This window comes from Cyprinus carpio, chromosome B15 (genome assembly GCF_018340385.1).
Source record: "Cyprinus carpio isolate SPL01 chromosome B15, ASM1834038v1, whole genome shotgun sequence".
Classification (NCBI taxonomy): domain Eukaryota; kingdom Metazoa; phylum Chordata; class Actinopteri; order Cypriniformes; family Cyprinidae; genus Cyprinus; species Cyprinus carpio.
In genome coordinates, this window is record NC_056611.1 from 17,143,638 (window position 1) to 17,161,368 (window position 17,731).

General features: G+C 37.7%; 1 protein-coding gene across 9 annotated transcripts in view; it reads left to right on the forward strand.

Annotated features, from left to right (window-relative positions):
• The window catches only part of LOC109103565 (unconventional myosin-XVIIIa-like), a 102,217-nt gene that overhangs the window by 62,771 nt on the left and 21,715 nt on the right, over positions 1 to 17,731 (forward strand). For all 9 annotated transcript variants that reach the window (XM_042739531.1, XM_042739532.1, XM_042739534.1 and 6 more), the window contains 8 exons: positions 2,321 to 2,449; positions 7,469 to 7,612; positions 8,979 to 9,068; positions 10,157 to 10,276; positions 10,634 to 10,745; positions 13,444 to 13,571; positions 13,965 to 14,119; positions 17,600 to 17,723. In XM_042739531.1, the coding sequence (XP_042595465.1) occupies positions 2,321 to 2,449; positions 7,469 to 7,612; positions 8,979 to 9,068; positions 10,157 to 10,276; positions 10,634 to 10,745; positions 13,444 to 13,571; positions 13,965 to 14,119; positions 17,600 to 17,723 (1,002 nt within the window). The remainder of the gene's footprint in view (positions 1 to 2,320; positions 2,450 to 7,468; positions 7,613 to 8,978; positions 9,069 to 10,156; positions 10,277 to 10,633; positions 10,746 to 13,443; positions 13,572 to 13,964; positions 14,120 to 17,599; positions 17,724 to 17,731) is intronic.

Below are 17,731 nucleotides of genomic sequence, written 5' to 3' on the forward strand. Positions count from 1 at the left end.
TCTCCTTCCATCAGCGATTTTATGGAATTGCGCTCTATCGCTAATTTGCCCTGTTTAGTTAATCTGACCCCTAGTTTCTTGTGTACAGATGTCACTTAGTTTTAAGTCGTCTGTAGTAACATTATGACATTTTTTTGTCAGCGTTGATGTGAACAGGATGCTAAGCAATCATGAACTCCCTCTACTGCTTATTGAAAACAGTCATTGTACAGTTGCCACCTTAGTTCAATACATCCGTCTAAATCACAGACTCCCCCACTGACTTACACACACAAGCTCCTCTCTTTGCACTCCTCCATCGCCATTTGTTTCCCCTTCTCTTCATGAGGAATGTCATTCTCTTGGTCTCCATGGAAAACTCTGCCATTTGACCCGCGTGAAGGGACCTTTCCACCATGCTGACCTGGCGAATCACAGGCCTGCTGGGTGAATGTCATGGGGCGACTTGGCTAACAAGCAGCCGCACGCAACAGAGACATTTCTGAACACTATCATCATGTTCTTCAAGTGAACGCTTCCAACAGAGTCTCTTAGGATGATGTAATTCAGTAAAATAGTGTTTCACACATGCTCCCTGATGCTGTGGGTAATGTAATTTTGTGTATTTTAGCATCTCCACCTAATCTTACATTTGACTTGAGAGGACCATGAATGAAGTTCTCGTTTGGGTGATATCAGGCCTTTTTTGCGGCATATCTTCACTGACATTGAGAAATGAAACTCAATTTTCCCTTGCTACTCTCCTGAGGTGGAGAGGTCCCTCTCTGATATTACACCTGCCTGAAAGCAGATAAGTGTGTGTGTGTGTGTGTGTGTGTGTGTGTGTATTGGCTGCACAGCAGGTAGCTCAGCCCTGATGTTCTAATTTAGGGGGTTGTAAAGGGTTGTGGGGAGCGTTTCAGGTAAACGTATTGTCCTTTATTTTTATTTGTGGTACCATTGGGTTGGCAGTCGAACGCCGTGGGGTCCGAAAGCTGTCAAACATTACATGAATATGGAATCATTTCATAACATTCCATTCTCCCCTATGATCTGATGCTTGGAGCTCTGAGAGATTGCCTCCTGTAATAACAATAACCAAGGCTCTACATCACTGAAAGGCTCTTGCTGCCTTTGATGTGAAAAGGAAGATTATACTGCAGAGCTGCTCCAGATAAAGGCTCAGTCAAGAGGCATTTGTTGCCATTCCTTCAGATGAGTAGTAATTGCAGCAGTGGACTCTCATCCTCCCTTCTCTCTCTCTCTCTCTCTCTCTCTCTCTCTCTCTCTCTCTATATCTCTATATCTCTATATCTATATATTATATATATATATATATATATATATATATATATATATATATATATATATATATATATATATATATAATATATATATATATATATATATATATATATATATATATCGAACCAATTTCCCAAAGCAGTACTTCTTTCCAGCACAGGCTCTCAGGTACACCCCAGATTCTGTGCGGTTTTAATTAGGATTCTGTTCATCTAGATTAATCCATCTTTAAAACTAATAGAATGCTAATGCAATTAGACCATGTCCACAGAGTTTGATGAATGCACGTCTGGAAAAAGTGCAAGGTCCACTTCCCTCAAATTTCTCTGATTAAATGGCCTAATGGAGTAGGATTCCGAAGTGTTAATCCAACTCGGTTTGACACCCCCACCACAGAGCGGAAAATTACGAGTAAACAGAGCATGGGCAGAGGTTCAGAGGAAATCCTCACGCTTTCAGATAGAGAGACTGCAGAACTTCTTTGCAGGAAAGGAAAATCTGGGGCTATGAAATTTTAGATATATCACTCACTTATAAATATCTAAATAATATATGTTAATATATGTTTATTTATTTATTTTTTAATTAAAAAATAATAATTATACACAAGTTTAAAAGTTTGGAGTCTGGAAGATTTGTTTGAGTAATTTTTATGTACAGTAAAAATGTTAATATTGTGAACTTTTGTTACAATTTAAAATAACTATGTTTTAATATTTTGCAATATATTATAAAATGCAATTTTCTGTGATGGCAAAGTTGAAAGCAGCCATTTCTCCAGTCTTCAGTGTCACATGATTTTTTCAGAAATCATTGTAAAATGCTTTTTTTTTTTAATAGAAGTGTTTATTTCTTTGAAATACAGTCTTACTGATCCTAAACCTATAATTATATAGACATTTAACAAACAGAATTTAACATCAAATATATTTATTAACATTGTACCGTTAACCAAATGTGATTAATTCAGTGAAACTTTTATTGTAAGACAGTTTATTGTATTTCCATACATCTCATATCAGTTGTCTTTTTGCAGGTGTTCTTCAGGGCAGGTGTTTTGGCTAAGCTAGAGGAGCACAGAGATATCCAGACCAGACGCAACATCACTCTGTTTCAGGCAGCATGCAGGGGCTACTTGGCCCGACAAGCCTTCAAGAAGAGAAAGGTACGTTTTCCTGATCTCATAAAAAGGAGTTCATAATGTAAATAATTTATATTGAAACATTTAAAACATTTTAAGCCACTTTTTGTTCCAGCAAAGTGGAAATGTTTTGTGCTTGAGCATCTCTTTCCCGCTCTCAGTAAGAGCTCTCAGAGCTCGAGTTCATTTGTCGTAAGGTTTGTCTCAGAGTCCATCAGAATGTTGGTGCTGTCTTGAGAAAATCCTTCCGGCTGTGGCCTTGGCTGACAGATAACATTCAATCAGAGCATCTCCAGGGAAGAAGACACCTACCCCACTGCCCTCCATCACAGGCCTATCGATTCTCCCGCCACTGTGTGCCCTGCACTCTCGCCTGCCCCCTCTCTGTCCATTTATTTCTGCTTTGCCACTCACTCTGTCTCTTTTTGGGTTTAAGCCCCGACGTCTTGTATTTTGTTCTGCCTTCCTTTCAGTCTGATCTTTTGTGCTCTATTCTCACTTTCTCACTTCCAAACTTATGCGGCCCTCAGTGGGATTGGCTCAGGATGTGAGGGCCGGTCCTACAGTTGCCTGTGACTCTCTCTCTGTCTCTTGAGAAGACTGGGCCCCTGTCTCAGTAAAGTTTGTGTGAAAGGAGGAGGTGGGCTCGATGTAATTTCTCATGCTGCTGTTGGCGCTCGGTGGTCAGCTGCCTCGGCAGTACAGCTTCATCAACACATCCACTTCCTCTTTCAGTGTTGTACACAAACCAAGAAGGCTTTCCTTGGTGAGACTTTTTCAGTTCACCTCAGAGCTCTTAACAGGAGACAAGACTGTTTACTGGATGATTTGCTGTAAGTAAAGGGAGTTTGAATGAGTTTGTTTGCACTCATGGGCTGTTGCTGGTATCGGAGATGTTAGTAGGGATTACTTTCTTCATTTAGATCTTGTTTTTTTTTACCTCTTGTTTAGCAGACGTCTTTTGTAACACTGATTTGTAGGTGAGCCGCTTTATAGCCGTTGCCATAAAAGATGTCTTGTGTACTTCTAGATTTGTTTAACTTCTTTGAAAAAGTTCTTGACTAAGTACTGTGGCTTTCCATTTGCTGGCGGGTTCACTGTTATTTTCAGCTTTCTGTAAAATTATTGTCCCAACAAAGAGCCTTGTCTGGATCCCGCTGAATCACAGCAACCTGTCCCCAAAGGAATTTGTTTCCTCAGAAAGAAATCTTTTGTCAAGCACGTTTAAGAAACCTGTGCTTCACGCTAGACTGAGAGATGAGTCTAGGGAATTGTACTGGGTTGTAGCTGTACTGTAGAAAGTCTCCTGATGGGCCGTAACCTCAGACGCCCATGGACCTGTCAGTGAATATATAATGAATATTACATGCAAAAATGCCAACACTTTCTTTTTCTGACAAGCTGTAATCTGACTGAATGGTTTTAGGCAATTTCTGGAAGTCAAGGTACACAAATAAGAGCTTTTGAGAATAAAATAATCACAGAATTTGGTTCTGGATAGTGACATCAGATCTTTGAAATAAATTTTAAAGTACACTGTTTGAGGAATGTACTTAAATGAAATATCCACAAGCAGAATTTTATATTATGCCAAAAAAAAAAAAAAAAAAAACGTCTTTTTTTATACACTACCTTTCAAAATTTTGGGGTAAGGTTTTTGTTTTTTTGACCATTGCTGATGGCGGTGATCTAATGATGAAAACAGTCTTGGAAGTATTATATGTTTTTTTTATTCTTTAAAATGTGAGTGGGTGGTTGGAGTTTGGAAGTGTAAGTATGTGATGGAGTCATTTCTGTTTTGTAGGATGCATTTAATAATGTCAGGACAAGCAGTGTTGAGTTGAATCTTTACAGCAGATCCCTGAGAGACAGATTCCTGTGGCAAACCACAGTTGCCACAATACAAAATCAATTTGCTTGTTTCTCTCTCAGATCGATAATGGAGGGATCTCAGCACCTTGAAGTCTGTTCCAGTTTTAGAGTGCGTTCTAAGCCTTCAGTCCCTCCAGATTTCTCTTGTCTTTCCTCTCTCCTCTTTTCTGTTTTGTCTCTGTGGGGGGCATCTGAAAAGAAGAACAACTCCACGTGGGCTTCTCTGAAGCTCGTCGTCTCCTCCCCAAGTTTCTTTGACGTTCATCGGAAATGACACTAGAGGGAGCTGGGAATTTCACGAATGCTAATCGTGTGTCTAATTAACTCATTGCCTAAAGACACAAGCTTTCGCTCCAAGTGTGAACAGATGCCCTTGCAGACACGTGTGAGTGCGCTCAAATGTCCTCGTGTTCATACGTGCAGATGAATGCCACCTGCTGATCCGTATTCAAATTCACACCACACACCTGTTGGAAGGGTTGTGGCCGATTTTGTTGGAGTGGCATCCGCTCCTGCCAGGCCCCAGGGCTCACAGGCACCATATCCTCCAGACGGCTATTTTAATTAGGAAGCTCTTCCTGATTTCGCCGTCTCGTACAAACTGTTTAGATGGCTGTTTGTGGCATTTGTTGTGGTCAAAGTGTGGCAAATGAGCTGCGGTGCATATGTTTGCCACGTGCTGCCTCTGTTCTGTGCCGAAGCTTTCTCGCCGTGACAAATTAGACATAGCTCGAACGCAACATGCACGGACTCGGTCCCGTTAATGTGCTGAATTGGGCCTGTCTAATTGGGTTTCCAGATAATCCTCTATTATTTGAATCGTCCCTGTTCCTGCAGCATGTAAATCTTATGCAGGGTTTAAATCAGCTGCCAAGTAGTATTGAAGTTTAATTGAATTACTCAAAGGAGCTTGGGGCTCTTGCTTCGAGCTGCATTTCTACACAGTTGGTACGACTCCAGGCCTCATTGAAGAAAATGTGTTGTTTTCCATTTATTCTTCCTGTGATCAACACAAGTAATGGGTGTTTTGCTGAGGGTTAGTATGTAAGCCATGTTTATGTCCACATGATGGAGTAGAGCAGCGTTTTTTATTTCAAACTGAGTCTAGAGTGGAAATAAGTGGGTAGCACACTGAGATGTGTGAGATGACTGACTGTGTGTTCATGCCATGTTATAAATATAAAAAATCTAAGTTATCAAGTTGAATTAATTTGTAATTATAATAATGAACTTGATTTATGAACAAATATATCTCACAGATATATCTCAAACCAATTTAGAGTAATTTGTTCATAAATATATATACATATAAATATATATACACAGTTGTGCTCATACGTTTACATACCCATTGCAGAATATGCAAATGTTAATAATTTTAACAAAATAAGAGAGCTTTTGAAAATTACGTTATTTTTTATTTAGTACTGTCCTGAATAAGCTATTTCACATAACAGATATTTATATATACTCCACAAGAAAAAATAATAAGTAAATTGATAAAAATGACCCCATTCCAAAGTTTACATACCCTTGAATCTTAATACTTTGTGTCATTTCCTGGATGATCCATGACTGTTTTTCTGTTTTGTAATAGTTGTTCAGGAGTCCTGCGTTGGTCCTGAGCAGTTCAACTGCCTGCTGTTCTTCAGAAAAATCCCCCAGCTCCTGCAAATTCTTTGGTTTTCCAGCATCTTCTGCATATTTGAACCTTTTCCAAAAGTGACTGTATGATTTTGAGATTCATCTTTTCAAACTGAGGACAACTGAGAGACTCATATGCAACTATCACAGAAGGTACAAACGCTCACTGATGCTCCGGAAACAAAAAAACATGCATTAAGAGCCTGGGGGTGAAAGCTTTTGAACAGAATTCAGATGTGTACATTTTTCTTATTTTGCCTAAATATCATATTTTTTCATTTAGTACTGCCCTTCAGAGGCTTCAGAAAATAGTTACATGTTTCTCAGAAGACAAAATGTGTTAAATTTACCCTGATCTTCAAATTCAAAATGTTTTTTCCTTCTGGAGCATCGGTGAACATTTGAACCTTCTGTGATAGTTGCATATGAGTCTCTCAGTTGTCCTCAGTTTGAAAAGATGGATCTCAAAATCATACAGTCACTTCTGGACAAGGTTCAAATATGCAGAAGATGCTGGAAAACCAAAGAATTTGCAGGAGCTGGGGGATTTTTCTGAAGAACAGCAGGCATTTTTTTTTTTTCTAAATATTACATTTAAATATTTCCTAAATATTAAATTAAGTTTAATTTGATAGCACTCTGAAATTAAGTAGCCTACCCAATGTGATGAATGAAATATGAAAATAATTAATTAAATAAAAGAAAATACTATTAAAAAATAATATATGTATTATTTTTTATTTTAATTGTTTAAATATTAAATTTAAATATTAAATGAAATTTTATTTAATTTGATAACACTCTGAAATTGATAAGTAGCCCTACCCAATGTGATAAATAAAATATTAAAATGCATAATTAAGAGAAAATACTATTAAAAATAATATATATTTATTTATTAATTAATTATTATTTTTTATTTTAAATTATTTTTTAAAATTACATTTAAATACACTTCTTAAATATTAAATTTAATTTAATATGATAATTCTGTAAAATACATAAGTAGGCCTATCCAATGTAATGAATAAAATAAATAAATAAATAAAAGGTGATTTTTTTTTTTTAAATATTACATCCGTTTTCCCTAAATTATATTTTACAAATATTATTATATTAAATAATAAAGTTTGTATTAATATTAATTTCTAAAATACTATAATTTAGTTTTAAAATAATAAATATTTATCTCATATTTCATTATAAAACATTTTGCTTGCTCTTGGGGTTATACCTAACTTGGTTGCGTTTAGGAACCCCTAAACCAGTTAATAGTCCCACCCTCAGGCTTATTGTGGACCATACTGTGGACGTCCTGGAACTGAAAAGGTCCATTCAGTGCTGGTTTCCCCAAGGGAAGCTCTTTGACTGTGGGGCCCTTGCCTCTAAACACAGGCCTGCTATTGTCCATCTGGCCTCTGATTGGTTTGAACCACTGTACTTCACAAGCACAAGACCTGACAATTTCTCACAAGCACAGCAGTAGGAAGAACATGCATTCATAAACAAAATGCCTTTGTTTTTCAGATCCAGCACTTGGCAATCCGCTGCATCCAGAAAAACATCAAGAAGAACCGGGGTGTGAAAGGCTGGCCGTGGTGGAAGCTCTTCACCACCGTCCGTCCTCTCATCGAGGTTCAGCTTACAGAGGAACAGATCCGCGGCAAAGACGTAAGCGCCCGTCATCTTCGCTAACCACTTCAAATGCTCTAAATAGGCATGTCATGTACAGGTTTTGCCTTTTGACAATAGCACAGCTGAATTTAAAGCCCATCTGTGTGGCTTTTAAAGCCCCTCACGGTTTCTCCACCCTGCGGGGGTCCCTCTCAAATTCAGCTGCAGCTCTCAGTCGCACCCAAAGCGCCCGTCTCTTTGATTACTGTCTCTGCGGCTTCGCCTCAATCCGAGTGTTTGTAGAGTTGTGTGTGTTTATGTGTGGGGAGAGTGGCAGGGTTGTGTGTATGCATACATTACCTATGTAGCTAGCTGGATCAAAAGCAACTCTGCTTCCCGCAGGGGAGTGCATTACCATGTCACAGAGTGTGTGCGCACGCGTGCGTGTTTCGTCCGCTGGGCCGCATCCCGCTAAGTGCTTGTGTAACCATGCAGTCAGGCATGCTCCTGCGAGAGACAGACGGTTGCTGACACTGCCTCCAAACAGCCTGCTTTTAAAAAACAAACACAGAGTCACTATCTCCTCTGCACAAACAGCCTTCATAGCTGCAACCGATTGGCTGTAGCCTGCAGTTCTCTCAAGTTGGCAAAAGAAAAGTTGAGGAAAGTGGGAGGAGGTTTGCGGTACAGAGTCGCAGAGGCTCAGAGAATTAGGGCTGGGAAAATAAATCGATGCATCGTGAATCGAGAAATGATTCAGCATCGATTCTGAGATTTTCCGAATGCATCGCGATTCTTTCTTGAATCGATTCTGAGCTTAGTTTTGAACAGCAGATGGCACTGCATGCTTTAGAAACAGCCATACTCTGCTTGTTTCCAAATCCTTACACACACTTGAACCTAAAATATTAATTCATAAAATTCGAAAAGGTTGAAGCGAATTACAAAGGTGTTCACAGTGGGCTGTTTAAATTAATCTCGCGTCATAAAAGCATTCTAAGCTGAGGTGAAATTACATGACTCAGCCGAACACAACTGCTCTTTAGCACTCTTCTTCATGAGAATTTGAGTGTGTGGAAAAAAACTAGATTAGAGCGCCATCTGCTGTTAAAATCTAAGATCAGAATCGATTCCAGAGGAATCGCGATGCATTCTGAAAATCTAAGAATCGATCCACAAATCGATTCTGCATCGATTTATTGTCCCAGCCCTACAGAGAATAGGGCAGGGTTTCTACCTGTCTGTCATTCTGTTCTAATTTATCTCACCTGTCTATCTCTATACTTCGCTGAATATAGTGGTTGTCATTGTGTTTGAATGTCTGACTGTCTGTGGTCTTTTTCTACATATCAGCTGAATTTTGTCATCCTCTCTTTCTGACTGTCTTATTATTGTGTTCCTTTGATTGCCTGTCTGTCTTTAGGAGGAAATTCAGCAACTCAAGTTGAAGCTGGAGAAAGTGGAGAAGGAGAGGAATGAGTTGAGACTCAATAGTGACCGACTGGAAAGCAAGGTAAGGGCTGAAATTCAGTTCACTTCACAAATTGAGATTGACTTCAAATACAGTTCAGATTCAATTCAAATTCGATTTAAAGAAACTAAAGTTTGCAAGTTTATGACATACTAAATAATGTTTCAAGTAAGCAATGCTAAGGGTATTTCATGATTCCAGATAAGAAATTTGTGATAACAGCAAAAATGAATGGGATTACAGTAATTGGTATATTTTATTTAACAAGTTACATATGTAGCTAATATGTAACTAAAAATGCCATAAAATGAACTATCCAAGAAAACGTTAATAAAGTATTTTATACAAAAATTTACATTACTTTATATAGTATTGATGATAATATTTAATATAATTAAATAGTATACATTTAATGTATATTTTTCATATAATATATTTTTATTATTTATTATTCAAGCAAACAAAAACCTTATTTTTTTGTAAAAAAACAAATGAATTAAAAGGTTACAGCAGTATCTCAAGTATTCAAATAAACATTCAGCAATAGGAAAAAAAAACGACAAATTAATGAAAATAAATTATTAAATTAAATGACTGGCACCAGCTGCAAGTGCATGATTTTTAGATACAGTACAATATTGTACATTAATGCTTGTAAAAGCTGCTAAAAGTATTCAGCTAACAGCTTTTTTATTTCAGATAACATCACAATTCAAGCATAATGTGAAACATATTTTGACAAATATCTTGGGTTTTTTGTTGTTGTTTTTGTCAGTTTGATACTAAAGTGTAATGCATCCCTACATTTACATGTCCAATAAGGCATCCATAATAAAATTCCTACATCAAGTTATTTCTATACATATATCAGTATTGCATCAGTATACAAAATCACACCTTTACGCACACACACAATCACATACACCCAGACCTCACGCAGTCATCATCTCACCACATTACAAAAAAAAAATCCATCATCTGTGTGTGAAATATGTGCGCGATGATACAGATGTGAAGTGCTGCATATGTGCGTGAGATGAGCTCACACACTACTCTACAGTTTGCATAGAGCATGTGGGATCATCTAGTGGACACACACTTCATGTTCGCTCATTATATGTGTGTTTCAGATCACAGAACTCTCATCAGAGCTCGCCGATGAGCGCAACACGGGCGAATCCGCCTCGCAACTGCTGGAGTCCGAGACGTCGGAGAGACTGAGGCTAGAGAAAGACATGAAGGATCTACAGGTACCACACGCACTCTTCTGAACAGAAACAGAGTTGTGACTTGATGGTTTTCTGTGAGGAAATCTCCTCATGCCTGAAATAGATATTTTCTGCCAGTGCACAGACAATGCAGTTCATGCAGCAGAGCATGAGCCGTAAACAAATTGTGTCGTCTCATATTAAATATCAATGTGAAAGACGTAGTGTGGGAGAGCGAGAGACTGCAGGTGTTTGTCTCTGTATGCCTGGAGTGTGTGCGTGCGTTTTTATGTGTCTCTTAGGCTCAAGGTTGCCTGTGTGAGCAGATGGTCTGAGTATTTCCCTGCAGAACAGAGAGCTGATGTGCTCTGCGTCTATGTGTGTGTGTTTGCATGTCAGGCCAAGTTTGACGCTATGAAGAAGCAGATGGAGTCTATGGAGATGGAGGTGATGGAGGCACGACTCATACGGGCATCAGAGCTCAACGGGGAAATGGACGATGATGACACTGGTGAGTTTGTGATGTCATTTCCTGAACAGAGGAAGTTTGGAATCAAATGTCTTGGTGAAGGGATTCCCTCATGAGCTTTGAGCAAAGCTTTGAGCGCAAACTATCACAGCCTTCCTGAATGGTTTTGGCAGAATTGAAGGGTTATCTGGGAGGATTTCCATGAGTGTGGCGGCCCATGACTCTCTGGTGAGGAGGGGAGCTTCAGGTGTGCTGAGCGTTTCAGCGTGGCACCTCCAGACAAATGAGAAAATAATCTGTAGCATCAGAGCTGCTGCTCCTCATTAAGCTGTTTATATGGAAATGCCAGGGGGCACTGAAAACACCAAACATACGCACGCTCTCTCTCTAGGTCTCTCTCGCTCTTTTTCATTCCTTTATACTTGTGCTTCTGGAACTTTCCATGAAGACGGAAAATTTGGTTTCTCATTATTTTTTTTAGTATTAGAAACAAAAATCCATGTGTTTTGCTTTGAGAACTGTTAGATGCAAAAACTCTATCTAACATAAAATTAACCTAGCATGAAAGGTAACTTTTAAACCCATCAGATCAATTTTTTGGGCCCACCTCAAGAGATTTTTACCTTCTTGAGTGTATCCAACAATTCAATAGATTTACCATCACACTATTGCTAAAGGTTATATTCAGTTAGTAAAGTAATACTTTGATGCACATTTTAAATACAACTCTGTTCATGTCTGATTTTGTGAATTGTAATGCTGAATAGACTAGACCTATTCTGTATCATGATGTGAAGACAAGTAAATTATTTTATTAGAATATTCCATTTTTTTTTTTTTTTTACAAATATTAGTGTTGACTGCATTCATCAAGCTTAACCATTCAACCGTTTACCAGTTATTTAATTTTAATAAATAATTTTCTTAGATTATAGAAAATACTGCAAACCAACATTTAGCTCCAAACTAGCTAGAACCTGCTAAGTGATATCTTAAATTTGAAACCCTGTTACGGATTACATTTTTTTTTCTCTACAAAACGGTGGTTTTCAACCCTGTTCTTGGAGTGCAAAAGTGTCAGTAAAGAAAAAAGAACTTAATATTTCAAATATATTTTCAAAAACGTTTCCTGAAAAAACAATTGTTTTCTAGATTTATAATATTTAGAAATGTTTCTAGTGCACCAAATCAGCATATTAGAATGATTTCAGGAGAATCATATGACACTGAAGACTGGAGTAATGGCTTCTAAAAATTCGGCTTCGTCATTACAGGAACATTTTAAAATATATTAAAATAGAAAAAAGGCGATTTAAAATTACATTTTTTTGGTGGTCATTGGAGACTAAAGGTCCTTGCACACTGAGTCCCAAATTTTCTTATGTGTTTTTTTTTCTTTTCGTATTCGTCATCCTTTCCTATCAAAATGCTTGCTACGGATTCGAAAACCCTGAAAATCAAACCTGATCCCGAATGTTTTTATGACGGACAAAAGTTTCGGAGGCAGTGTGTAAATGTGATTGACAAAACGTGAGGTTGTGTTTGTTTTTTAACTTGCAAAAATTTCGAATGAGAATTTCAGACTTGGTGTTCAAAGACCTTAATGCTCACTAAAACTTCTTGTCAACCGTAGATGTTTGAACGCTAGTGTATTTTGTCTATTGTTGTTGTAGTTTACTATTAGAATGTATTAAAATATTAATATGTATTTAGTTTCAAATGCTATTCTTTGGTAAAATTGCACAAATCGCAAATGTTACATAAAAAAGAAAATATAACCGTCTGGCTTAGTTGTCAGTTTACCTTGATGATCTGAGGTTGATGATCAGTATTTTCTTAGGGTTAAGCAATTTATATTTGAATTCAAAGGGAAATAATTACTTTAGGCCATATTTTACACCTTATTCCTGGAAAGTGGCTTCTGTTTTTCTCAGTGTCTCTCTTTCTCCTCTCAACATACACACACTTACTCTTACTTTTTCCTCAGTCCTTCCTATTTCTTTTCATATTGCTGTCTATGAAAGCCTGACCGTGATCATACTCAGTAGTGCTGTTCTTAGAATCACTGCTATCATGAACTGAGCTCATTTTAATGCATGTGTCAGACTGGTGACGGCTTGTTCTCACCTCTGTGTCATGCAGCTGATCTCTAAGGCTTAATGCTGATCCACGAACATTTGATTTATTCCCTTTCCAGCAATTACATTCTCTAATGGTGACATGGATTTGCTCCATTCTGCATGCCATCGCTAAAGCCACCTCTCATATCTAGGTTTCAGAGCATTTCATTTTTCTGCTTTAAGTTGTGTATATATGCATTTTTTCCCCAGTTTGTTATATATCTGTCAAATTCATAGAGTGGGATTTTGTGTGAGCCATAATCAAAAGGATTGCAGTGAAATTTCCCTGGCAGAGGTCCGTAGTTTAAACCTTAGTTCTCTTTAGGGAATGACCATGGACAATCTAGCACGCAGTGTTTCATCTCAAAAATCATATTGCAATTACAATTCCAGATAATATGATTTAACTGCTTTATGATAGACATCTGACATCTCTAATTGCACCACAAATTACAAGTGCACTGAACCTGTTGAGATAGAGTACAGACAAAAGAGTGCAGCCACTTCGCTTTGAAGCACTGACATATTTATTTAATTTAATAACAGCCTTTTGCATTTGAGTAAAGGCCATCTCGCAATGAGTTGTGCAGCCATAATCATCACTGACTGACTGTTTTCAGGAGGAGAATGGAGGCTCAAGTATGAGAGAGCCATCAGAGAGATAGAGTTTACCAAGAAGAGACTCCAGCAAGAGTTCGATGACAAACTAGAGGTGGAGCAGCAAAACAAGAGGCAGCTGGAGAGAAAGGTAAGGGCGTCTTAAAAATTTAAAAAAAAATTTTTGACTCTGGTCACTTTGCCAGCACCTACAAGTCTGTTGACTAGGAATGCACCATATTAGTTCCATATCTGTTATATTTTGGATATTAGTTTTTTTTTTTTTTAATTTATTATATTTATTATGGAAATCAGTATTTTCCTTTACTTTAAATAATAGTGCATTTCTACTGACTTTATTCTACCAAACTAACCCACGCATCATAAAGACTCAGACTTCACTCGTATTGTCAGTGTGGTCCAACACAACAGCATGTACTGTCTCAAGCTTGAACGTATTAGCTGAAACTCATACATCTAGACAAGATGCACACTGGATGGACAGATCCATCTGTGCAGACTCACTGAGAATCTATGTGTTTAGTTGACAGACCTGCAGGCGGACAATGAAGAGGTGCAGCGCGTGGCACAGCAGCTGAAGAAGAAATGCCAGAGACTGACAGCTGAGCTGCAGGACACCAAACTGCACCTGGAAGGGCAGCAGAGCCGCAACCATGACCTGGAGAAAAAACAGCGGAAGTGAGTCAGACTAGATAAAGATTTACTAACAAGAGTTAAGAAATTGATATTTCATGGAGCAGCAAGATCTTTTGGTGCTTGTATGTTCCCACCCAAAGTGAAATTTCATTGGCCCAAAATCCTGTTCTTCATAACTGTATGCTTATAATGATGGGAATCAGTACAGATTTGCGGATTTGATTCGTTTTTGATTGATTCCATTTCAGTGTTATTTCATTATGATTCCTTTGGGTGCATTCAGGTTATGATGACAATTTGCTTGCATATGCTATCATACTGAAAGAAATTCTCTTTCTGTTAAAGCTGTAAATTTTACAGAAGAGTTTTTCAAACTGATTCAAAGCGGTAACCTCTCTTTTTGAGCCCTTTTTAAAAAGAACTCTTTGATAAGAGTAATTTTTATGTGAATCAGACTACACTGGTCGTGTTATGTTTGTTAGACAATACAAATACGTTTCTTGCTGTTGTCGCTGTACACATTCTTTTTATTGAATCACATTCAATACAGACTGCAAGCATTCACAACTCAGGCAAAATATGATTTCTTTTGCCAACCTTCTAAATTGGAATATCATGCAAAAATAATTTTAAACAACAACGGTCTACACTGTGTGGTTGAATAAGTTAATTTGGCAAAACACAGCTACTGAAAATAGGCATTGAAAAAAAAAACCTTGAAATTGTGAAATGAAGATCACAATAAATCGGAAAATCTGTATTTTTATCTAACTCTAGTTTGTTAATCATCAGATATTTTTTGATGGTTTGTTTCACACAGCAACTTTGAGGACAATAGAATTACTTGACGATGAAAGTGTGAGTAAGGCCTGTTTACACCAAAAATGCTAACTATAAAGATAATTATTTTAGGGTCCACAAAAACAGAAAATAAAGTTATGTATAAGCCTGCACTGCGGTTATGTTGTCTGCTGCTTTAAATGCACAAACGCTGGGTGGATTCTTATTGGCTTTCAATGTATTCATCGTTTGTCAGCTGGAAAAAATGTTCTGAAAAAAATTCCAGTGATATTGTTTCTCTGTGCCATTATTGTTGTAGCTGTGGTGTGAACTTCTCTACTCTCACAGAATTAGAACAATTATAGTTATAGGTTTCATCCTTGGTGTGAACAAGCCTTAAGAATAGTCCAACAGAGCCTCAGTAACAAGCATCTCAAAGTTAAATCTGTAAGACTATTACTCCGATCAGAAGGCTGTAAGCAGAGTGAGGGTGGAGTGTGAAGGTGTTGCAGCTAAGCCTCTTAGACTCTTGAGTAAACAGGCGGAGGCTGTGCCTGCCGCTGCGGAGGGGATGTGTGAAAGTCTGCTCTAAATGAAATGATCGGCCCGAGGCTCAGGGTGACGGCATATTTAGCCAGTAGGAGAGATGGGGGAGGACAAGTAGAGCGGTCCTTCATCTCTCTGTGGGGCTCGGATTAACACAGAGAGTTGCATAAGGCTCATTTATGGGATCATAACAGGGTCTCTGAGAGAAGGGGGTGGAGAACAAGAGAGAACTAGGGAAAGAGGAAAAGAACAAACTGATTTGCCCCAAAGCGTCACAACTCCCCCCTCCTCGCTCATTGTTGCCCACTTGCAAGTAAACCCAATCAGAACGCTTTTCCCTAATACCCCTCCTTACACACACGTCATACACTATACTGTAAAGCTTAGATGAATTTTAGTTTCTCAACACTCTGCTATGCTTGGCTATTTTAGGAAAAGCAGGTATGCATTTTTTTGTTGTTGTTGTTTTGTATCGTGTTATTTGTTTTTGGTAAAACCTTAAGTATTTCACATTAAGCTTTGATTATAGTGATTAGAGAGATATTAGATATTAGAGAGATATTGATTCAAGAATTAGAAATTTGCTTTAGTTGCTGTATTGTATATATTTTGACTAGTGGTCAACTAATATGGGTTTTTCTATGGTAAATACTGATATCTAAAGAGCAGGGAGGCAGATGTAATCATGATATGCACTAAACAATTTAATGGCACCAACTTTTATTAATGGCGGAAATAGATAAACTACTGTATACTGTCATAGACAAAAACTGTCACACCTAACAAAACTTTCTAAAATAACACAGTTTTCTTTCTTTTAAATTTCATTTTAAAGTGGATTGTGGGTTTTTATTTCTATGTTAAAGAATATTTGCTTTGTTCCCTGAATTTCTTTTTAAATGAAAATAGTGTATATTAAAAAAAAAGATCCATTGACATTGGGTCAAAAAAAATTGTATTATCAGCTTGATAGTTCACCCAAAAATGACAATTCTAAAACTATGACTTACTTTCTTCTGTGATGCATTAATGAAGGTATTCTGAATATGTTTGGTGTGTTTTGTCCGTAGAGTGGAAATCAGTGGTAATCAAAACTGTTTGCTTACCAACGTTCCTTAAAATATCTTCATTTTGTTCCACAGAAAAAATGAGTGAGTAAAGGATGACAGTTTTGTTATATGGGTGAACTATCGCTTTAAATTCCCTGTGATTTTATTCTAATGGACCCTATGCTAGGAGATTGATTGACAGGCAGTCTGACCAATCATAATGCCAAGTTTGCCATTTTGTCTGAAAAACAAACCAGACAGGAGAGTAGATTAACACTGGTGGACTTGAACTTAAAAAACTTTGTGTACTGTCTTTCCAGAGTTTAAACAAGATACCTTCTGATGTTCATTCATGTTTATTTCATGCTATAACTAGTAAAGAGGAAGACATGAACGGTTCACGTGCCGCTTGAACTGCAGCGATATGTCACGGTACATTAAAGAGCCACAAAATGGTATTTCTTCTTAAAAAATTATGAAATTTGAAAGCTGAGACTTTTTTTTTTTTTTTTTTTTACATGATGTGTGGTGTGAGAGCTCCATGGCTTGTTGGACATGTAACAGTAACTATGGGGGGTGGGTGTGCAAAGTGTCAATTGTTTATCCACCTTATTCTTTCCGTAAAAATGGGCCAAATGTAAATTTTATGGGTCTTGCTTCCAGTCTCATTCGCTTCCAGCTATTTTTAGCTGTACAAAACTGCTCATTTTGCTGCTTGATATTGTAAATTGGTGTGTCTTACCATATTATTTTAAGGTATTATCATAATTTTGAACATACTGGTTTGTAGTGCAAACAGTTTATCATTTACTGCACGTTGTAATTCTATTCGTTATTTCCCTATAGCGGCTAATGAACTGGAAGTCTTGCCCATATGCTTACTTCCTCATTGAAGAATTAGGTGGATAATTTTTTCATATTTAGTATTATATGAAGGGCTATCATGGTTGTAGTTTAGTGCTTGTGGAATTATTTGCGATTTATTTGGTCTCAGCAGATCAGGTGCAATCTGGCAGCTCGTTCCACCACATCGGAACAGAGAGAGTAAAGCATCTGGAGTAAAGTGTCTTTGTACCTTTGTTTTCTCTTTCTTTGAGTTTAAGTTTGTTGATGGTGTGTGTGTTTTGTGTGTATGCAATGTCTGCAGGTTTGACTCCGAGCAGACTCAGGCTCAGGAGGAGGTTCAGAGAGAGAAGAGTCAGCGGGACAAACTGAGCAGAGAGAAAGACATGCTGACCGGGGAAGTGTTCAGCCTCAGACAACAACTGGAGGTCAGCAG